Source organism: Lithobates pipiens, unplaced genomic scaffold (genome assembly GCF_037356315.1).
Source record: "Lithobates pipiens isolate NorthernLeopardFrog02 unplaced genomic scaffold, aLitPip1_a1.2 Scaffold_47, whole genome shotgun sequence".
NCBI lineage: Eukaryota > Metazoa > Chordata > Amphibia > Anura > Ranidae > Lithobates > Lithobates pipiens.
The window spans coordinates 2,570,305-2,594,467 of NW_027507871.1; the positions used below are offsets into that span (position 1 = coordinate 2,570,305).

At 48.9% G+C, this 24,163-nt stretch overlaps 1 protein-coding gene across 1 annotated transcript in view; it reads right to left on the reverse strand.

Moving 5' to 3' along the window:
* Positions 1-3,462: 3,462 nt before the first annotated feature.
* Positions 3,463-24,163, reverse strand: part of LOC143956939 (T-cell surface glycoprotein CD4-like) — an 81,540-nt gene continuing 60,839 nt past the window's right edge. The window contains exons 8-10 of the mRNA XM_077467111.1: positions 20,340-20,470; positions 15,069-15,136; positions 3,463-8,256 (exon numbers count right to left, since the gene is read on the reverse strand). Of these exons, the coding sequence (XP_077323237.1) occupies positions 8,223-8,256; positions 15,069-15,136; positions 20,340-20,470 (233 nt within the window). The 3' untranslated portion in view covers positions 3,463-8,222. The remainder of the gene's footprint in view (positions 8,257-15,068; positions 15,137-20,339; positions 20,471-24,163) is intronic.

Consider the following 24,163-nt stretch of genomic DNA (forward strand, 5'->3'; position numbering starts at 1 on the left):
GGAACCCCTCATAATGGGCACAGCGGGTGTACAGACCCGGGAACTCAGCACAGGGATGGTGGGAACCCCTCATAATGGGCACAGCGGGGGTACAGACCCGGGAACTCAGCACAGGGATGGTGGGAACCCCTCATAATGGGCACAGCGGGGGTACAGACCCGGGAACTCAGCACAGGGATGGTGGGAACCCCTCATAATGGGCACAGCGGGTGTACAGACCCGGGAACTCAGCACAGGGATGGTGGGAACCCCTCATAATGGGCACAGCGGGGGTACAGACCCGGGAACTCAGCACAGGGATGGTGGGAACCCCTCATAATGGGCACAGCGAGTGTACAGACCCGGGAACTCAGCACAGGGATGGTGAGAACTCCTCATAATGGGCACAAAGGGTGCATAGATCTGGGAACCAGGGTCCCTCCAACTGCCTTCTGTGGTGGGATCCTTCCACGGCAGCTTCCTGAGCTCCAGCCCAAAGTAAAACCCCTCCCAGACAGGGGTCCCTCAAGGGCCCATTTCTATTTAAGGGCTCCGTAATCCCCTACCAGGCCCACTTCTTGCCCCTAAATATTCAAGGCCACACCTCCTGGCTTCCGCCCACTATCTTCTAGAACATTCTCCTAACCTCTAATAACCCTGACCCAGATTCCAAGCCTTAGGTTTATCCCTGGGCTAGATAAATTTACCTGTACTACCGCTAGTAGCACACTAGAGGGTGCTACATTATGGATATGATGGACATTACAGCACTGTGATTATAAATGTACATCGATTGATTTACTTCGTCACTGTAAGTGGATTTTCCTTATTTTTATTTTATTTTATTGAGAGAGTTTTTACACAGCACAGTATTGGGATTTAATTTGTTTAAGGTCATGGAGTGGCCTAGCCAGTCTCCAGACCTTAATCCTATAGAAAATGTATGGAGGAGCTGAAACTTCGAGTTGCCAAGAAACCTTCAGGATTTAGAGAAGATCTGTAGAGAAGAGAGGAGAAAATCCCTCCTGAGATGTGGAAACCTCATCACCACCTACAAGAAACGTCTGACCTCTGTGATCACCAACAAGGGTTTCCCCACCAACTACTAAGGGGATCAAATACTTATTTTACTCACTGAACTCCATTTATATTGTGTGATTTCTCTGGATTTTTGGTTGATTTTCTGTCTCCATCATATAAAATACAATTATAGACCCTTCATTTCTATGTAAGTGGGCAAAACTTACACAATCCGCAGGGGATACGATCGTTATCCCCCCCACTGTATATACAGTGGTGTGAAAAAGTGTTTGCCCCCTTCCTCATTTCCTGTTCCTTTGCATGTTTGTCACACTTAAGTGTTTCGGAACATCAAACCAATTTAAACAATAGTCAAGGACAACACAAGTAAACACAAAATGCAATTTGTAAATGAAGGTGTTTATTATTAAAGGTGACAAAAAATCCAAACCATCATGGCCCTGTGTGAAAAAGTGATTGCCCCCCTTGTTAAAACATACTATAACTGTGGTTGTCCACACCTGAGTTCAATTTCTCTAGCCACACCCAGGCCTGATTATTGCCACACCTGTTCACAATCAAGGCATCACTTAAATAGGAGCTGCTTGACACAGTAAGGTCCACCAGAAGATCCTTAAAAGCTACACATCATGCCGAGACCCAAAGAAATTCAGGAACAATTGAGAAAGAAAGTAATTGAGATCTATCAGTCTGGAAAGGGTTATAAAGCCATTTCCAAAGCTTTGGGAATCCAGCGAACCACAGTGAGAGCCATTATCCACAAATGGCGAAGACATGGAACAGTGGTGAACCTTCCCAGGAGTGGCCGGCCGCCCAAAATTACCCCAAGAGCGCAGCGACGACTCATCCAAGAGGTCACAAAAGACCCCACAACAACGTCCAAGGAACTGCAGGCCTCACTTGCCTCAGTTAAGGTCAGCGTTCATGCCTCCACCATCAGGAAAAGACTGGGCAAAAATGGCCTGCATGGCAGAGTTCCAAGGAGAAAACCACTGCTGAGCAAAAAGAACATCAAAGCTCGTCTCAATTTCTCCACAACACATCTTGATGATCCCCAAGACTTTTGGGACAACATTCTGTGGAGCGATGAGACAAAAGTGGAACTCTTTGGAAGGTGTGTGTCCAAGTATATCTGGCGTAGAAGGAACACTGCATTTCATAAAAAGAACATTATACCAACAGTAAAATATGGTGGTGGTAGTGTGATGGTCTGGGGCTGTTTTGCTGCTTCAGGACCTGGAAGACTTGCCGTGATAAAAGGAACTATGAATTCTGCTGTCTACCAAGAGATCCTGAAGGAGAATGTCCGACCATCTGTTCGTGTACTCAAGCTGAAACCAACTTGGGTTCTGCAGCAGGACAATGATTCTAAACACACCAGCAAGTCCACCACCGAATGGCTGAAGAAAAACAAAATGAAGACTTTGGAGTGGCCTAGCCAAAGTCCTGACCTGAATCCTATTGAGATGTTGTGGTATGACCTTAAAAAGGCCGTTCATGCTCGAAAACCCTCTAATGTAACTGAATTAGGACAATTCTGCAAAGATGAGTGGGCCAAAATTCCTCCAGGACGCTGTAAAAGCCTCATTGCACGTTATCGCAAACGCTTGGTTGCAGTTGTTGCTGCTAAGGGTGGCCCAACCAGTTATTAGGTTTAGGGGGCAATCACTTTTTCACACAGGGCCATGATGGTTTGGATTTTTTTTCACCTTTAATAATAAACACCTTCATTTACAAATTGCATTTTGTGTTTACTTGTGTTGTCCTTGACTATTGTTTAAATTGGTTTGATGTTCCGAAACACTTAAAGCGGTAGTAAACCCGCATTTTTTTTTTTTTTTTTTTTAAACCTGCAAAGCAAAAGGCATAATGAGCTAGTATGCACCGCATACTAGCTCATTATGAAATACTTACCTTAGAACGAGGCCCCGACATCTCGCCCGATCCACGCCGAGGAAGCCGACATGCTCCCTCGGCGTCTCTTCCGGGTATCGCGGCTCCGGCGCTGTGAGTGGCCGGAGCCGCGATATCGTCACTCCCGCGCATGCGCGCGGGAGATTTAAATCCGGCCGGACGAGCGCTGCCGGATTTTCGCGGAGAGAACCCCCTTGTGCGCATGCGCCGCTGCAGTCAGCGGCGCATACCGAGGGGAATATCTCCTAAACCGTACAGGTTTAGGAGATATTTTTTTTACCTACAGGTAAGCCTTATTATAGGCTTTCCTGTAGGTAAAAGTTAAAAAAGTGGGTTTACTTCCACTTTAAGTGTGACAAACATGCAAAGGAACAGGAAATGAGGAAAGGGGCAAACACTTTTTCACACCACTGTATAATAAAACAATAGGAGGCAATCCCTGGCACTACGGGGTATTTCTCCGGTATGATGACTCCATTGGTCTCTCCTCTTTTTACTGATAAGAATAAGAAGACACAGAGAAGAGGATCCTGGGAATGTTCTATTTATTGGGGTACACAGAAGAGGAGATTAAAGTCGGTGAAATCCCTAATTGGATGTCATGGAGTTTGCAGAATCTCTGATATCATCATAAACAATCATCGTTTTCTTATAGAAAATCCGGTTTTCGCCTTTTTTTTGTTACCCTGCGTTGTATCTTAGTGCTGCTGATCTTCTGCGACCTCTTTGCGGTCACATCTTGTTTTTCTGGACTCCGGCGTTGGCTTTGTGGGATTCTTGATGGTAACAGTAGTGGAATTTGGCAACCTAATGCATGTCGGCTCATCTGCTTGACATCTCCATCAGTGCCGATCGCTCACAGTGTTCATTTAGAAAAGGAAGGGGTCAGTAAATTACATATTTACCAGCCCCTCCCCCCACTCATCCTGAGTAGAGGGGGGGGGACTGGCAACGCTGTGGAGGGACCAGGGGAGCAAACTGGGGGGGGGGGGGCAGCAGAAGATGAAGAAGGGGCATGGACAGGAGGGGCATTTACTGATCGACTGCATTTCTCTCCTGCAGCAGCTGAATGCCGGCTGGAGGAGGAGGAGGAGAGGCGGGCTCTCAGCTGCTGCAGGAGGATCGACACCAATGGCAAAACTCCTCTCAAGGCGGTGCCCGGGGGGCACATGCCCCCCCTGCTCCCCCTTCCCCTCGGTTCAGCTATGGGGACAACACAGGGGTGCAGTTGTAAGACCGCGGTCAGGCTGTTGTCACCCTATAACAGGAAGTGCCTGCAGCACAAGGACCTTCATGGCGGGATCAACAAGTATTATTTTAAGAAAAGCTGCAGATTTAGAAGTATTAAAAACACATTTGAAACATTGTAACATGTTAATACTAATGACATTTTATGAATTGGGTTTACAAATACTCTGTGGGCTCATTCACAGCACATACATGACTTACACCTTCCTTGTACAACAACCCATCCAGCTTAAAATAGAAATGAAAGGCAAAACATTTGTGTTTAGATATAAAAACATTATAAATACTTTTTATTTTATAAGTGATTACCTGACCTCTGTTCTCAGCGGCATAAGAGGCTTAGAGAGCTGGGGGAGGAGATACAGCAGTACACTGATCCCCCTAGAGAATGTGTGGGCGGGGGAGGGGTGGGGGGCATGTCAGCACAATTCTGACCATCGGAGGACTGGGAGCAAGACCTGAGCACCGACCACGCTGGGATGGATGTGCACTCACTCAGCCTAGTGTGGTCAGTTTATAATAGGAAAGCAGAGGGACTGGCAGGATCACCACGGATTTCACAGAAAGGAAGCAATACGAGAAGGAGAAGAGGAGACTTCTTCATACAAGTACACGGTACAGCAGCCACATATCGGGGGAGGAAATGTTGGGGGAACTTATTATTGAACAGTCACTTTGTTGCATTGGAACGCGTTGGACCACCAAGTGGTAAAATGCGCAATGTTACTGTTTTTTCCCAGTGCAGGCAAAAGCAGACCAGTGGTAATTAATGCAGACCAGTGCTGACCAGTGCAGACCAGTGCAGACCAGCGCTGATCAGTGCTCAGGGCCGGGACAAGGGGTGGGCAGGAGGGACGGCTGCCCTGGGCACTGTGGTATCATGAGAGGTGGAGGGCACCACAAGGAAATTGGGGGAGGGGATTTGTGTTGGAAAGGGGGATTTGGGGGGCAGCAGGAAGTAAGTTTTGTTCTAGGAGGGGAAAATCGGGGGGTATGCAATGGGAGAAGGAATGGGGGGAAGAAGATTTGTGCTAGGAGGGATGATTTGGGAACTGCATTTGCAATGGGGTTATTGGGAGTAGCAATTTTAGGGGTAGATAATTTGTGCTAGGAGAAGTGATTTTTTTTTGGGGGGGGCACTTAAATTGGGGGGATGGGGGGGTAAGATTTGTGCTGGGAGGGGGGATTCCAGCAAGGGAAATCCCTGGGCTCTGGATGACCTTGTCTCAGCACTGCAGACCAGTGCAGACCAGCGCTGACTGCCGTAGACCAGCGCTGACCAATGCAGACCAGTGCAGACCAGCGCAGCCCAGCGATGACCAGCGCTGACCAATGCAGACCAGCGCTGACCAGTGCAGACCAGTGCAGACCAGCGCAGCCCAGCGCTGACCAGTGCAGACCAGCGCTGACCAGTGCAGACCAGTGCAGACCAGCGCAGACCAGTGCAGACCAGCGCAGACCAGCGATGATCAGCGCTAACCAATGTAGACCAGCGCAGACCAGTGCTGACCAGCGCAGACCAGCGCAGACCAGCGCAGACCAGCGCTGACCAGCGCAGACCAGCACAGCCCAACGATGACCAGCGCTGACCAATGCAGACCAGCGCTGACCAGTGCAGACCAGTGCAGACCAGTGCAGACCAGCGATGACCAGCGCTGACCAATGCAGACCAGCGCTGACCAATGCAGACCAGCGCTGACCAGTGCTGACCAGCGCAGACCAGAGCAGACCAGCGCAGACCAGCGCAGACCAGCGGTGACCAGCGCAGACCAGCGGTGACCAGTGCAGACCAGCGGTGACCAATGCAGACCAGTGCAGACCAGCGCAGACCAGCGGTGACAAATGCAGACCAGCGCAGACCAGTGCTGACCAGTGCAGACCAGCGCTGGTCAGTGCTCAGGGCCTGGACAAGGGGTGGGCAGGAGGGACGGCTGCCCTGGGCACTGTGGTATCATGAGAGGTGGAGGGCACCACAAGGAAATTGGGGGAGGGGATTTGTGTTAGAAAGGGGGATTTGGGGGGCAGCAGGAAGTAAGTTGTGTTCTAGGAGGGGAAAATCGGGGGGTATGCAATGGGAGAAGGAATGGGGGGAAGAAGATTTGTGCTAGGAGGGATGATTTGGGAACTGCATTTGCAGTGGGGTTATTGGGAGTAGCAATTTTAGGGGTAGATAATTTGTGCTAGGAGAAGTGATTTTTTTTTTGGGGGGGGGGCACTTAAATTTGGGGGATGGGGGGTAAGATTTGTGCTGGGAGGGGGGATTCCAGCAAGGGAAATCCCTGGGCTCTGGATGACCTTGTCTCAGCACTGCAGACCAGTGCAGACCAGCGCTGACTGCCGTAGACCAGCGCTGACCAATGCAGACCAGTGCAGACCAGCGCAGCCCAGCGATGACCAGCGCTGACCAATGCAGACCAGCGCTGACCAGTGCAGACCAGTGCAGACCAGCGCAGCCCAGCGCTGACCAGTGCAGACCAGCGCTGACCAGTGCAGACCAGTGCAGACCAGCGCAGACCAGTGCAGACCAGCGCAGACCAGCGATGATCAGCGCTAACCAATGTAGACCAGCGCAGACCAGTGCTGACCAGCGCAGACCAGCGCAGACCAGCGCAGACCAGCGCTGACCAGCGCAGACCAGCACAGCCCAACGATGACCAGCGCTGACCAATGCAGACCAGCGCTGACCAGTGCAGACCAGTGCAGACCAGTGCAGACCAGCGATGACCAGCGCTGACCAATGCAGACCAGCGCTGACCAATGCAGACCAGCGCTGACCAGTGCTGACCAGCGCAGACCAGAGCAGACCAGCGCAGACCAGCGCAGACCAGCGGTGACCAGCGCAGACCAGCGGTGACCAGTGCAGACCAGCGGTGACCAATGCAGACCAGTGCAGACCAGCGCAGACCAGCGGTGACAAATGCAGACCAGCGCAGACCAGTGCTGACCAGTGCAGACCAGCGCTGGTCAGTGCTCAGGGCCTGGACAAGGGGTGGGCAGGAGGGACGGCTGCCCTGGGCACTGTGGTATCATGAGAGGTGGAGGGCACCACAAGGAAATTGGGGGAGGGGATTTGTGTTAGAAAGGGGGATTTGGGGGGCAGCAGGAAGTAAGTTGTGTTCTAGGAGGGGAAAATCGGGGGGTATGCAATGGGAGAAGGAATGGGGGGAAGAAGATTTGTGCTAGGAGGGATGATTTGGGAACTGCATTTGCAGTGGGGTTATTGGGAGTAGCAATTTTAGGGGTAGATAATTTGTGCTAGGAGAAGTGATTTTTTTTTTGGGGGGGGGGCACTTAAATTTGGGGGATGGGGGGTAAGATTTGTGCTGGGAGGGGGGATTCCAGCAAGGGAAATCCCTGGGCTCTGGATGACCTTGTCTCAGCACTGCAGACCAGCGCAGACCAGCGCAGACCAGCGCAGACCAGTGCTGACCAGCGCTGACCAGTGCAGACCAGCGCAGACCAGCGCAGACCAGCGCAGACCAGCGCAGACCAGTGCAGACCAGCGCAGACCAGCGCAGACCAGCGCAGACCAGTGCTGACCAGCGCTGACCAGTGCAGTGCATTGGTGTGAACTGGGAGCATGCAATATATCGTTTTTCTGTGTGAATTAGCCCTATATCTACACACGGATTTGATTGGATCAACATTCTAACAGATTCTGGTATTGGAAGGGTGAATGTGACTATATACAGCGTGTCTCTCGGCGGGGTACAATGCGATGAAAAGCGCGCCGCGGGAAGCGGTCTCACATAGTAGTGAGGAATTGCGTGTTGTTCTAATCATCGTTTTCTTATTTATAGGATTAGCAGTTCTATGGCAACCGGAGATCCGCTGAGTAATTCCCTGCAGGACAATTTACACATCGAGTACAGAAAGCAGATCGCAGAATACAGGAAGTCGCATGTTCCTGGTGGGATCAACCGGCTGGCAGCCTGTGCAGGGAAGATGGTGCCCCCTCTAGGCCATTTATGGAGAGCCAGCCTGCTTGGCAATACAATTGTGTCCTCATAACAATTATTGGAACTTTCTTCGGAAAGCGCTCAGACGTTTTCCTTCAGTCGCTGGATTGGAAACCTGAGAAAGAGAGAAGAAGAGAAATTCACGACTTTTGCCAGAAAAACAAAATGAAAAGGTCCAAGCAGAATGAAACCCCCAAAAATATCTATGCCAAGGGTCCTCAACCCAAACCCACGAACCCTCCATGCCCCAACTCTATAAAAACGTTTATACTATGGTAATACAAAATATGTGGGGGGTTGGGGGGGCTCTGTGTGTGGGCTAAAGGCTCTCAGGGGCCCCTGGGGCACTGTGGGAGATCGGGGGGCTGGTGGACCACTGTAGGAGGTTGGTGGCACCAACACAACAAAAGTATAAGTATACATAATATGAAAATATGTGGCTCGCTATGGGATTCTGGAGGGAGCTGGGGGCAACTGGGGGAGCTGGGGGTCTCTAGGAGACGGGGGGCTTTACAGCAACATTGTGGTAGACTGGAGTGCACTGCAGGGACTGGGGGAGGGGCACTGTGAGATACTGTTGGAGGTTGGGGTGCACTATGAAAGGCTGGAGGCTCTGCTGCAAGTTAGGGGGTGCTGCAGCGGGCATGGAGGGCACTGTGGGAATTGGGGGGTAGGGTGGACCACTATAGGAGGTTAGTTGGCACTAATACATCAAAGGTATACTAATACACAAAATGTCAAATATTTGGATTCTGGAGGGAGCAGGGGACAACTGTGGGGGGTGGGGTCTATGCAAGGGGCTGGGGGTGTCTCCAGGATGCTGGGGGATTTACAGGGGTACTGTGGTAGGGTGGAATGTGGGGGGCACTATGAGACTCTGTTGGAGGTTGGGGGGCACTGCAACGGGCAGTAAGCTCTGCAGCAAGCTGGGGGGTACTGCAGAGGGCTGAAGGGCACTGTGGGAGGTTGGGGGACACAGAGGACCACTCAAAGAGGTTGGATGACACTAACACAATAAATGAATAGAAATACAAAATATGTATTAAAATGTTGGAAGGCTTTGGGTCTCTCAAGGACACTGGGGGCTTTACAGAGGCACTGGGGTAGCCTGGAGTGCACTGCAGGAACTGGAGGGGGAGGGGTGGGCACTGTGAAACACTGAGATCCATGGGGAGGGGGGGGGGGGGGTGGAGGCTCTGCAGCAAACTAGGAGGCACGGCTGGGAGCTATATCGCACTGTGGGAGTTGATGGCTCTTAGGGTACTGGAGGGCACAATGGGAATTAGGGGGCACTGCTGGGCATGGGGGGACACTGTGGGAGTTAGGGGGGCAGGGTGGACCACTATAGGAGGTTGACTGGCCCTAACCCAATAAAAGTATGGGAATACAATTAAGTATGGAAATGTTGGAAGGCTCCAGATGGGTCTGGGTGGCCCTGTAAGGGAGCTGGGGGGCATTTGTGGGATTGGGGTCTCTGGAGGTGGCTGTGGGCTTTTCAGGAGGCCCGGGGCTTTATAGAGGCACTTTGGTAGCCGGGAGTGCACAGCAAAATCTAGGTAGGGGGCATTGTGAGATACTGTTGGGGGTTCTAGGGGGGGGTATGGTTGCCACCTTTCTTCGAGCCAAAGCCGAACACTCGGCAATTTTAATTTAAGGGGGAGCGCAGTGGACTTGGTGTAAAGTGGTTTCTGCCACCAAAGCCCCCCCCTTACATCAGAGTTCTCAGTATTTGCCCGTCGGGGTACTCAGTAACTTGGGGAGCCATCGTCCAGTCTGAATAATGTGTGCGGGTTCTACTGCCCCCAACCACTAATGTGAATGAGCCCTTGGGGTATTATTAAGTGTTAGGGGCGTTAAGGCCCAACTTTATTCCAGAGTTGGGTTAGGGGTAACTGTTACGTTTTTTGGAGGAGGTTGAACATTACAGGTTCATTTTAGAGGTTGGGTTAAGTTTTCCAGCTCAGGTGAGAAGTGTTAGGAATGGTTGAAGGTGAGGGCATAAAGGGGGCGGGACTGTTCTCCTCCTTTATTTCTACAATAAAAACCCAACACTGAACACGATCGGCGAGTTCTCGGTGCCCAAAAACAATCAGCTGGACTATAAAGCGTTACTGGATCTACTGATTACCAGCAATACAGACCTGATCACAGATGAGGAAATACGGGGCAATTTAGGGAACAGCGATCACAGGTCAATTGGCTTCAGTATCAATCGCACAAATAGGAAACATAAGGAGAATACAAAGACACTGAATTTCAAAAGAGCCAACTTCCCTAAACTACGAACCTTACTAGAGGCATAAACTGGGATACAATCATAGGAACAAAGAACACGGAGGAGAGATGGGTTTGCTTTAAGAGCAAATTAAATGAAGGCATTAGCCAATACATCCCATCCCACAGAACGGTGTCATTAGCAGTAATCAGCATGGATTCATGAAGAATCGTTCTTGCCAAACCAATCTACTTACCTCCTATGAGGAGGTGAGTTGCTATCTAGATAAGGGAAGGCCTGTAGACGTGGTGTATATAGATAAAGGAAGGCCTGTAGACGTGGTGTATCTAGAGAAAGGAAGGCCCGTAGATGTGGTGTATCTAGATAAAGGAAGGCCCATAGACGTGGTGTATCTAGATAAAGGAAGGCCCGTAGATGTGGTGTATCTGGATAAAGGAAGGCCCGTAGACGTGGTGTATCTAGATAAAGGAAGGCCCCGTAGATGTGGTGTATCTAGATAAAGGAAGGCCCCGTAGATGTGGTGTATCTGGATAAAGGAAGGCCCGTAGATGTGGTGTATCTAGATAAAGGAAGGCCCGTAGACGTGGTGTATCTAGATAAAGGAAGGCCCGTAGATGTGGTGTATCTAGATAAAGGAAGGCCCGTAGATGTGGTGTATCTGGATAAAGGAAGGCCCGTAGATGTGGTGTATCTAGATAAAGGAAGGCCCGTAGATGTGGTGTATCTAGATAAAGGAAGGCCCCGTAGACGTGGTGTATCTGGATAAAGGAAGGCCCGTAGACGTGGTGTATCTAGATAAAGGAAGGCCCCGTAGATGTGGTGTATCTAGATAAAGGAAGGCCCCGTAGATGTGGTGTATCTGGATAAAGGAAGGCCCGTAGATGTGGTGTATCTAGATAAAGGAAGGCCCGTAGACGTGGTGTATCTAGATAAAGGAAGGCCCGTAGATGTGGTGTATCTAGATAAAGGAAGGCCCGTAGATGTGGTGTATCTGGATAAAGGAAGGCCCGTAGATGTGGTGTATCTAGATAAAGGAAGGCCCGTAGACGTGGTGTATCTAGATAAAGGAAGGCCCCGTAGACGTGGTGTATCTGGATAAAGGAAGGCCCGTAGACGTGGTGTATCTGGATAAAGGAAGGTCCGTAGACGTGGTGTATCTAGATAAAGTAAGGCCCGTAGACGTGGTGTATCTAGATAAAGGAAGGCCCGTAGACTTGGTGTATCTAGATAAAGGAAGGTCCGTACACGTGGTGTATCTAGATAAAGGAAGGCCCGTAGACGTGGTGTATCTATATAAAGGAAGGCCCGTAGACGTGGTGTATCTGGATAAAGGAAGGCCCGTAGACGTGGTGTATCTGGATAAAGGAAGTCCCGTAGACGTGGTGTATCTAGATAAAGGAAGGCCCGTAGACGTGGTGTATCTGGATAAAGGAAGGCCCGTAGACGTGGTGTATCTAGATAAAGGAAGTCCCGTAGACGTGGTGTATCTAGATAAAGGAAGGCCCGTAGACGTGGTGTATCTAGATAAAGGAAGGTCCGTAGACGTGGTGTATCTGGATAAAGGAAGGCCCGTAGATGTGGTGTATCTAGATAAAGGAAGGCCCGTAGACGTGGTGTATCTAGATAAAGGAAGGCCCGTAGACGTGGTGTATCTAGATAAAGGAAGGCCCGTAGACGTGGTGTATCTGGATAAAGGAAGGTCCGTAGACGTGGTGTATCTAGATAAAGGAAGGCCCGTAGACGTGGTGTATCTAGATAAAGGAAGGCCCGTAGACGTGGTGTATCTTGATAAAGGAAGGCCCGTAGACGTGGTGTATCTAGATAAAGGAAGGCCCGTAGACGTGGTGTATCTAGATAAAGGAAGGCCCGTAGACGTGTATCTTGATAAAGGAAGGCCCGTAGATGTGGTGTATCTGGATAAAGGAAGGCCCGTAGACGTGGTGTATCTAGATAAAGGAAGGCCCGTAGACGTGGTGTATCTAGATAAAGGAAGGCCCGTAGACGTGGTGTATCTTGATAAAGGAAGGCCCGTAGACGTGGTGTATCTAGATAAAGGAAGGCCCGTAGACATGGTGTATCTAGATAAAGGAAGGCCCGTAGACGTGGTGTATCTGGATAAAGGAAGGTCCGTAGACGTGGTGTATCTAGATAAAGGAAGGCCCGTAGACGTGGTGTATCTGGATAAAGGAAGGCCCGTAGACGTGGTGTATCTGGATAAAGGAAGGTCCGTAGACGTGGTCTATCTGGATAAAGGAAGGCCCGTAGACGTGGTGTATCTGGATAAAGGAAGGCCCGTAGACGTGGTGTATCTAGATAAAGGAAGGCCCGTAGACGTGGTGTATCTAGATAAAGGAAGGCCCGTAGATGTGGTGTATCTAGATAAAGGAAGGCCCGTAGACGTGGTGTATCTAGATAAAGGAAGGCCCGTAGACGTGGTGTATCTAGATAAAGGAAGGCTCGTAGACGTGGTGTATCTAGATAAAGGAAGGCCCGTGGACATGGTGTATCTAGATAAAGGAAGGCCCGTAGACGTGGTGTATCTAGATAAAGGAAGGCCCGTAGACGTGGTGTGTCTAGATAAAGGAAGGCCCGTAGACGTGGTGTGTCTAGATAAAGGAAGGCTCGTAGATGTGGTGTATCTAGATAAAGGAAGGCCCGTAGACGTGGTGTATGTAGATAAAGGAAGGTCCATAGACGTTGTGTATCTAGATAAAGGAAGGCCCGTAGACGTGGTGTATGTAGATAAAGGAAGGCCCGTAGACGTGGTGTATCTGGATAAAGGAAGGCCTGTAGATGTGGTGTATGTAGATAAAGGAAGGCCTGTAGATGTGGTGTATCTAGATAAAGGAAGGTCCGTAGACGTGGTGTATCTAGATAAAGGAAGGCCCGTAGACGTGGTGTATGTAGATAAAGGAAGGCCCGTAGACGTGGTGTATCTAGATAAAGGAAGGCCCGTAGATGTGGTGTATGTAGATAAAGGAAGGCCCGTAGACGTGGTGTATCTGGATAAAGGAAGGCCTGTAGATGTGGTGTATGTAGATAAAGGAAGGCCTGTAGATGTGGTGTATCTAGATAAAGGAAGGTCCGTAGACGTGGTGTATCTAGATAAAGGAAGGCCCGTAGACGTGGTGTATGTAGATAAAGGAAGGCCCGTAGACGTGGTGTATCTAGATAAAGGAAGGCCCGTAGATGTGGTGTATGTAGATAAAGGAAGGCCCGTAGACGTGGTGTATCTAGATAAAGGAAGGCCCGTAGATGTGGTGTATGTAGATAAAGGAAGGCCCGTAGACGTGGTGTATGTAGATAAAGGAAGGCCCGTAGACGTGGTGTATCTAGATAAAGGAAGGCCCGTAGACGTGGTGTAGGTAGATAAAGGAAGGCCCGTAGACGTGGTGTATCTAGATAAAGGAAGGCCCGTAGACGTGGTGTATCTGGATAAAGGAAGGCCTGTAGATGTGGTGTATGTAGATAAAGGAAGGCCCGTAGATGTGGTGTATCTAGATAATGGAAGGCCCGTAGACGTGGTGTATCTAGATAAAGGAAGGCCCGTAGAAGTGGTGTATCTAGATAAAGGAAGGCCCGTAGAAGTGGTGTATGTAGATAAAGGAAGGCCCGTAGACGTGGTGTATCTAGATAAAGGAAGGCCCGTAGACGTGGTGTATCTGGATAAAGGAAGGCCTGTAGATGTGGTGTATCTAGATAAAGGAAGGTCCGTAGACGTGGTGTATCTAGATAAAGGAAGGCCCGTAGACGTGGTGTATGTAGATAAAGGAAGGCCCGTAGACGTGGTGTATCTAGATAAAGGAAGGCCCGTAGATGTGGTGTATGTAGATAAAGGAAGGCCCGTAGACGTGGTGTATCTGGATAAAGGAAGGCCTGTAGATGTGGTGTATGTAGATAAAGGAAGGCCTGTAGATGTGGTGTATCTAGATAAAGGAAGGCTCATAGACGTGGTGTATCTAGATAAAGGAAGGCCCGTAAACGTGGTGTATGTAGATAAAGGAAGGCCCGTAGACGTGGTGTATCTAGATAAAGGAAGGCCCGTAGAAGTGGTGTATCTAGATAAAGGAAGGCCCGTAGACATGGTGTATGTAGATAAAGGAAGGCCCGTAGACGTGGTGTATGTAGATAAAGGAAGGCCCGTAGACGTGGTGTATCTAGATAAAGGAAGGCCCGTAGACGTGGTGTATCTAGATAAAGGAAGGCCCGTAGATGTGGTGTATCTAGATAAAGGAAGGCCCGTAGACGTGGTGTATGTAGATAAAGGAAGGCCCGTAGACGTGGTGTATCTAGATAAAGGAAGGCCCGTAGACGTGGTGTATCTAGATAAAGGAAGGCCCGTAGATGTGGTGTATCTAGATAAAGGAAGGTCCGTAGACGTGGTGTATCTAGATAAAGGAAGGTCCGTAGACGTGGTGTATCTAGATAAAGGAAGGCCCGTAGACGTGGTGTATCTAGATAAAGGAAGGCCCGTAGACGTGGTGTATCTAGATAAAGGAAGGCCCGTAGACGTGGTGTATCTAGATAAAGGAAGGCCCGTAGACGTGGTGTATCTAGATAAAGGAAGGCCCGTAGATGTGGTGTATCTAGTATAATGATGTCTCGGTGATCTGCTGATATGCGGTGGGTCCTCCTGTCCGGCTCACTGATGAGCGTCTTCTAATAAATACCCCTGAGTGTTGTATACTTACCCCCCGCACACGCACCTCTTCTGTTGGTGTATATTCTGGATCAGCCATGCTCTCTTCCGGGCTCGCCGCTGCAAAAAAAGAACAGACAGCACTCAGAATAACAAGAATCATCATAAGACGGGGGTCTAGGTGGGCCGAACAGTGGCTTAGACCAGGGTCCCCGATAGGTGGGTACAGGCAGCCTTCCTGTACTGGGCCCGGACCCCATTGGGGGAGGAGGGATGTCCTGCAATGGCTGCCTTTGGGTGGCCCCTATCAGAGCTCCCTGCCCAGACTGTGTGCATCTCATAGAACAAGGCTGAGGAAGATTGTCCCCTCCAGGTCTCCGTCCCTCTCGCTCTTAGCCAGACGCTCTGAGGGTTTCCTGTTGTTGGGGGACACGGAGAGAGTCTCATGAACTGTAATCTGTGGTTGGGGGTCTTTGTCTGGTGAGTGATGGGTACTGTGCTGGGTAAAGGGCTATAGAGGGAATTTGGTTGCTGGTAAATGTGGACATGGCCTCCAAGATTAAAGGGATCTATGGGAGGCCAAGGAGAGGCATGATGCCTCTCTATCACCTGCATACTGTGGATTACATACTGTACTCCTGACCCCTGCACTCTATACATTACATACTCCTGACCCCTGCACTCTATACATTACATACTCCCCACACCTGCACTCTATACATTACATACTCCCCACACCTGCACTCTATACATTACATACTCCTGACCCCTGTACTCTGTACATTACATACTCCTCACACCTGCACTCCGTTTGTTACCTACTCCTGACCCCTGCACTCTATACATTACATACTCCCCACACCTGCACTATATACATTACATACTCCCACACCTGCACTCTATACATTACATACTTCTGACCCCTGTACTCTGCACATTACATACTCCTCACACCTGCACTCGTTTGTTACCTACTACTGACCCCTGCACTCTATACATTACATACTACTGACCCCACCCACTCCTCACCCCCTCTTCCGTCCCCCACCCACCCCTCACCCCCTCTAACCCCCCTACCCACTAATCACCCTCTCTTCCACCCCCCACCCACTCTTCACCCCCTCTTCCGTCCCCCACCCACCCTCACCCCCTCTAACACCCCCTACCCACTAATCACCCTCTCTTCCTCCCCCACCCACTCTTCACCCCCTCTCAACCCTCCACCCACCCCTCACCCCCTCTTCCACCCCCCTCCCACCCACACCCCCTCTTCAACCTCCTACCCACCCCTCACCCCCTCTAACACCCCTATCCACCCCTCACCCCCTCTTCCACCCCCCACTCACCCCTCACCCCCTCTTCCCTGGCACAGGACATGGGCTCCATCAGCACAAGAATGATTGCTCTGGTTTTCATGTGAGAGAGTACATCGGGCATGCGCAGGTTTAAACAAATTGGCATGCTTGTTGTTCCTGCGCTGATGGGGGGGGAGGGGGCACATATCCACCCGCTGGGCCGTGGTGCCATTTAGACAGTTTTGTACTCAGGTCACAGGTACGTCTTGGCTAATTAACATCTTTTTTTTCTTTTGGAAAGGTGAACTGGCCCTTTAAATACAAATTGGGAACAGTATACTTTTGGCTCTATTCTGAAAAGAAATTGGCGTTTCACTTTCAGTCAGAAGGTGGCGATGGCGAGCCAACACAAGTACCATCAGCCAACTGCAGTCACATCCCCCGCCAGCAGAAATGTAGAAAAAGACCGAGGGGTCCATCGAGTCCGTGCGTGTTTACTTTTTTTTGGGGGGTTTATTCGTTTTTTTGTTAATCTTTTTGTCTGACTATAGAGCTTTGTGCGTCCCAAGCAGGTTTGAAGCCATTTACCATTGGCTGTCTCCAGGGCCACTCATAAGACAGTACAGGCCGGCCCTCCGTAGTGGGCCCGGGCCCCATCACTTCAAAAGAGGGGACCTGCTGAGCAGGAGGGCTGGCTATACTGCCATATTGCAGACGCCGATCCTCCTCTCCCTCCCCCTGCGGTGCTGCCGGCTCCTCCTCTTCTTTCCCCCTCCGGCTGCACTGTGGGGGGATTGGTTCTTGTACATACACCTCTTCCTTCTGCTGTCCAGAACCCCCTGTGGGATGTCATTTACTGACCCCTTCCTTTCCTAAATAAACACAACGAGTGATCGGTACCAATCACTCCTGTATCCATTAGTTGCTGAAGCATAGTAAATTGTTTACTACGCTTCTGTTTGTGAAGGAGTAGGAAGCCTCAGAGCGTTTCCTAGTCATTCATCTATAGAGAAAGGCACTTTGTTCTCAGTCACTTTGGGCTGGCAGGGGCCCTGTCAGGTAGGCTGTATGGGGCCCCCGTGATTTCTAACAGGGAGCTCCTACAGTCTCACTACCTCTGCTGAGAGAAGCATCCGATTGGTTGCTTTTCTTTCCACTCAAACAATAGAGCTTCACCAATTCACCTGCAATGCCCCCCGGTGGTGCCACAGGAACTCTGCAGCTGGCTTTTCAATTAAATTATGCAAAAAAAAAAAAAGAAAACATCAAAGCTTTGTGCAGAATTGTTTCCAGACTTCATGGCCTCATGGACAGCAAAAATATCTACCAGGGGTTCTAACCCTTTCCAAATGTAAGGATGGAGTCATGCTCAGTACTTCTGAACTGGAGTGCCATTCAGGTTCCAGAGAGCTGCTAGCACAGGACCCGGGTCATGAGCTACCATGGTGTGAGTAGGCCGGCTGCCAGCACCATAACAACCAATGGCACTCTAGGGCAAGATGCACATAGTGTTACTATGTGTTACTATGGTGTTACTATGGTGTTGCTATGGTGCTGCTATGGTCTTTCTATGGTGTTACTGTGATGTTTCTATGGTGTTACTATGGTGTTGCTATGGTGTTACTATTGTGTTTCTATGGTGTTTCTATGGCGTTGCTATGGAGTTGCTATGGTGTTACTATGGTTGTTACTATGGTGTTACTATTGTGTTACTATGGTGTTGCTATGGTGTTTCTATGGTGTTGCTATGGTGTTACTATGGTGTTGCTATGTGTTACTATTGTGTTTCTATGGCGTTGCTATGGCATTGCTATGGAGTTGCTATGGTGGTACTATGGTGTTACTATGGTGTTACTATGGTGTTACTTTTGTGTTACTATGGTGTTGCTATTGTGTTCTATGGCGTGCTAGGGCATTTGCTATGGAGTTGCTATGGTGGTTACTATGGTGTTACTATGGTGTTACTATGGTGTTACTTTTGTGTTACTATGGTGTTGCTATTGTGTTTCTATGGTGTTGCTATGGTGTTGCTATGGTGTTGCTATGGTGTTACTATTGTGTTTCTATGGTGTTACTATGGTGTTGCTATGGCGTTGCTATGGAGTTGCTATGGTGTTACTATGGTGTTGCTATGGTGTTGCTATGTGTTGCTATGGTGTTACTATTGTGTTGTTATGGTGTTGCTATGGTGTTACTATGGTGTTGCTATGGCGTTGCTATAGCGTTGCTATAGCATTAGTATGGGGTTGCTATGGTGTTACTATTATGTTTCTATGGTGTTACTATGGTGTTACTGTGATGTTTCTATGGTGTTTCTATGGTGTTACTATGGTGTTACTATAGTGTTACTATTGTGTTTCTATGGTGTTACTATGGTGTTTCTATGGTGTTTCTATGGTGTTCTATGGTGTTTCTATGGTGTTACTATGGTGTTACTATTGTGTTACTATTGTGTTCTATGGTGTTTCTATGGTGTTACTATGGTGTTTCTATGGTGTTTCTATGGTGTTGCTATGGTGTTGCTATGGTGTTAGTATGGTGTTAGTATGGTGTTGCTATGGTGTTACTATTGTGTTTCTATGGTGTTACTATTGTGTTCTATGGTGTTGCTATGGTGTTAGTATGGTGTTAGTATGGTGTTACTATGGTGTTGCTATGGTGTTGCTATGGCGTTGCTATGGTGTTGCTATGGTGTTAGTATGGTGTTACTATGGTTGCCCAAATGCCACAAACAGTTAACACTGATCCAGGGCAGGCAACATGCAGGGTCATCCCAGCATTCAGAAAAGGACTGTCCACCTCCCGCCCTCTGCTGGAGCCAAAAAAAGTAGGGAGGTTTGCTAAGAGGGGACTGGGTGATAGGGGGACTTTGGTGTGATGGGGGGGCTTGTGAATATAAGGGGGGTTCTACTGTATAGTGGGGATTCTGATGCAATGGGGTACTTTGACTGGAAGGTGGAGGGAGCCTCTGGCTAGATGGAGATAATCACCATAGAAAATTCCTACTATTCCTACTCCTGATGTTGGACGAGAAGGCCTGGCTCGCTGTCTCCGCTCTAATTGATCCCAAAGGTGTTCTATCGGGTTGAGGGCAGGACTCTGTGCAGGCCCGTCAAGTTCCTCCACCCCAAACTCGCTCATCCATGTCTTTATGGAGCTTGCTTTGTGCGCTGGTGCCCAGTCATGTTGGAACAGGAAGGGGCCGTCCCCAAATTGTTCCCACAAAGTTGGGAGCATGAAATTGTCCAAAATGTCTTGGTGTGCTGACGCCTTGAGAGTTCCCTTCACTGGAACTAAGGGGGCCAAACCCAACCTCTGAAAAGCAACCCCCACACCATAATTCCCCCTCCCCCACTTCATAATCCCCCCTCTGACACCATAATACCCCCTCCCCCCACATCATAATCCCCCCTCCACCATAATCCCCCTCCCTCCACACCATAATCTCCCCTTCTCCCCATAATAATCCCCCCTCCTTCCCACCATAATCCCCCCTGCACCAAATGATTTGGACCAGTCCACAAAGCAAGGTCCATAAAGACATGGATGAGTGAGTTTGGGGGTGGAGGAATGTGACTGGCCTGCACAGAGTCCTGACCTCAACCCACTAGAACACCTTTGGGATGAATTAGAGCAGAGACTGCGAGCCAGGCCTTCTCGTCCAACATCAGTGCCTGACCTCACAAATTTTCTTTTGGAAGAATGGTCAAACCTTCCCATAGACACCCTCCTAAACCTTGTGGACGGCCTTCCCAGAAGAGGTGAAGCTGTTACAGCTGCAAAGGGCCAACTCAATATTGAACCTTCCGGACTAAGACTGGGATGTCATTAAAGTACGTGTAAAGGCAGGTGTCCCAATACTTTTGGGAATATAGTGTGTGTAAAGCAGGTGTCCCAATACTTTTGGGAATGTGGTGTGTGTAAAGGCAGGCGTCCCAATACTTTTGGGAATGTAGTGTATGTATATACAATGTATCTTCTCATTGTAATCAGATGGTAATGAAGGGATCGGTGTCTGCTGTACTCACCATCCTGCGGGCGCGAGCCGCCACAATCACAATGATTATTACAATTAGAAGAAGGATGAGAACGCCGACTCCGATCGTCACCCAGAACGGGTAGCCGGACAGATTCCAGAACTCCGCCTCCACCTGTATACCTGGAAGAAGAGGGCGTGTCTTATCACCTGCAAATCATCTCTGAGCTTCCATTGTTATACTAGCTCCGCCTTTCTCCTCATAGATTGCTCAACTTTTATTATTTACTTGTATTTTCTCCCTGGCAGAGTAGACGTCTTCGGCCTCGTACACACGATCGGATTTTCGGCAGGGAGTTGTGTGACAGACGAGACTGTTGGCCTAAAATCCGACTGTTAGTGCGCTCCGTCAGACAATCGTTGTCCAAGTTTCGGGCCAACAATTGTTGGATGGCAGGCTAGTAAATTTTCGGCGGACGACGGTCTGTTGTCAGATTTTCGTATCGTCTGCACACAAGTCCGTCACACATAAGTACAAACACGCGAATCAATGCTCACCAAACACAGCATTCGCAGAAGGTGCGCAAAGGGTGGCGCTCCAGAGCTGAAATGCCACGTAGTACGTCACTACGTTCGTGTTTGTTGGCCGACAATTGTGTACAGTAGCATGCAAGACAAGAACCCGGCACACGCCCTTCGGACAAAAGTCTGACGCTCTGCTGTCCAACAATCCGATCGTGTGTACGAGGCTTGAGGCTGATTAGTTGCCTGGTAAAGTCATCATATCCAGCAGCTCCCAGGGAGAAAATATAATACTAATATAACAACATAGATCCTGATACCAACAGGTAAAAAAATGCAGGAAAGAGAGACGGCCAGAGACTGCAGACATGATACAGGAGATGATCAGAGACTGCAGACATGATACAGGAGATGATCAGAGACTGCAGACATGATACAGGAGATGATCAGAGACTGCAGACATGATACAGGAGATGATCAGAGACTGCAGACATGATACAGGAGATGATCAGAGACTGCAGACATGGTACAGGAGATGATCAGAGACTGCAGACATGATACAGGAGATGATCAGAGACTGCAGACATGATACAGGAGATGATCAGAGACTGCAGACATGATACAGGAGATGATCAGAGACTGCAGACATGATACAGGAGATGATCAGAGACTGCAGACATGATACAGGAGATGATCAGAGACTGCAGACATAGTACAGGAGATGATCAGAGACTGCAGACATGATACAGGAGATGATCAGAGACTGCAGACATGATACAGGAGATGATCAGAGACTGCATACATGATACAGGAGATGATCAGAGACTGCAGACATAGTACAGGAGATGATCAGAGACTGCAGACATAGTACAGGAGATGATCAGAGACTGCAGACATAGTACAGGAGATGATCAGAGACTGCAGACATAATACAGGCGATGATCAGAGACTGCAGACATAGTACAGGAGATGATCAGAGACTGCAGACATAATACAGGCGATGATCAGAGACTGCAGACATAGTACAGGAGATGATCAGAGACTGCAGACATAGTACAGGAGAGGATCAGAGACTGCAGACATAATACAGGAGATGATCAGAGACTGCTGACATAGTACAGGAGATGATCAGAGACTGCAGACATAGTACAGGAGATGATCAGAGACTGCAGACATAGTACAGGAGATGATCAGAGACTGCAGACATGATACAGGAGATGATAGAGACTGCAGACATAATACAGGAGATGATCAGAGACTGCAGACATACTACAGGAGATGATCAGAGACTGCAGACATGATACAGGAGATGATCAGAGACTGCAGACATGATACAGGAGATGATCAGAGACTGCAGACATAATACAGGAGATGATCAGAGACTGCAGACATTGTACAGGAGGTGATCAGAGACTGCAGGCATGATACAGGAGATAATCAGAGACTGCAGACATAATACAGGAGATGATCAGAGACTGCAGACATGATACAGGAGACGGTCAGAGACTGCAGACATAGTACAGGAGATGATCAGAGACTGCAGACATAGTACAGGAGATGATCAGAGACTGCAGACATAGTACAGGAGATGATCAGAGACTGCAGACATGATACAGGAGATGATCAGAGACTGCAGACATGATACAGGAGATGATCAGAGACTGCAGACATAATACAGGAGATGATCAGAGACTGCAGACATTGTACAGGAGATGATCAGAGACTGCAGGCATGATACAGGAGATGATCAGAAACTGCAGACATAGTACAGGAGATGATCAGAGACTGCAGGCATGATACAGGAGATGATCAGAAACTGCAGACATAGTACAGGAGATGATCAGAGACTGCAGACATAATACAGGAGATGATCAGAGACTGCAGACATAGTACAGGAGATGATCAGAGACTGCAGACATAATACAGGAGACGGTCAGAGACTGCAGACATAGTACAGGAGATGATCAGAGACTGCAGACATAGTACAGGAGATGATCAGAGACTGCAGACATAATACAGGAGACGGTCAGAGACTGCAGACATAGTACAGGAGATGATCAGAGACTGCAGACATAGTACAGGAGATGATCAGAGACTGCAGACATGATACAGGAGACGGTCAGAGACTGCAGACATAGTACAGGAGATGATCAGAGACTGCAGACATAGTACAGGAGATGATCAGAGACTGCAGACATAGTACAGGAGATGATCAGAGACTGCAGACATAGTACAGGAGATGATCAGAGACTGCAGACATAGTACAGGAGATGATCAGAGACTGCAGACATAGTACAGGAGATGATCAGAGACTGCAGACATGATACAGGAGATGATCAGAGACTGCAGACATAGTACAGGAGATGATCAGAGACTGCAGACATGATACAGGAGATGATCAGAGACTGCAGACATAATACAGAAGATGATCAGAGACTGCAGACATGGTGCAGGAGATGATCAGAGACTGCAGACATAGTACAGGAGATGATCAGAGACTGTAGACATAGTACAGGAGATGATCAGAGACTGCAGACATAGTACAGGAGATGATCAGAGACTGCAGACATGATACAGGAGATGATCAGAGACTGCAGACATAGTACAGGAGATGATCAGAGACTGCAGACATAGTACAGGAGATGATCAGAGACTGCAGACATGATACAGGAGATGATCAGAGACTGCAGACATAGTACAGGAGATGATCAGAGACTGCAGACATAATACAGGAGATGATCAGAGACTGCAGACATGATATAGGAGATGATCAGAGACTGCAGACATGATACAGGAGATGATCAGAGACTGCAGACATGATATAGGAGATGATCAGAGACTGCAGACATAGTACAGGAGATGATCAGAGACTGCAGACATAGTACAGGAGATGATCAGAGACTGCAGACATAGTACAGGAGATGATCAGAGACTGCACACATAGTACAGGAGATGATCAGAGACTGCAGACATAATACAGGAGATGATCAGAGACTGCAGACATAGTACAGGAGATGATCAGAGACTGCAGACATAATACAGGAGACGGTCAGAGACTGCAGACATAGTACAGGAGATGATCAGAGACTGCAGACATAGTACAGGAGATGATCAGAGACTGCAGACATGATACAGGAGACGGTCAGAGACTGCAGACATAGTACAGGAGATGATCAGAGACTGCAGACATAGTACAGGAGATGATCAGAGACTGCAGACATGATACAGGAGATGATCAGAGACTGCAGACATAATACAGGAGATGATCAGAGACTGCAGACATTGTACAGGAGATGATCAGAGACTGCAGGCATAATACAGGAGATGATCAGAGACTGCAGACATAGTACAGGA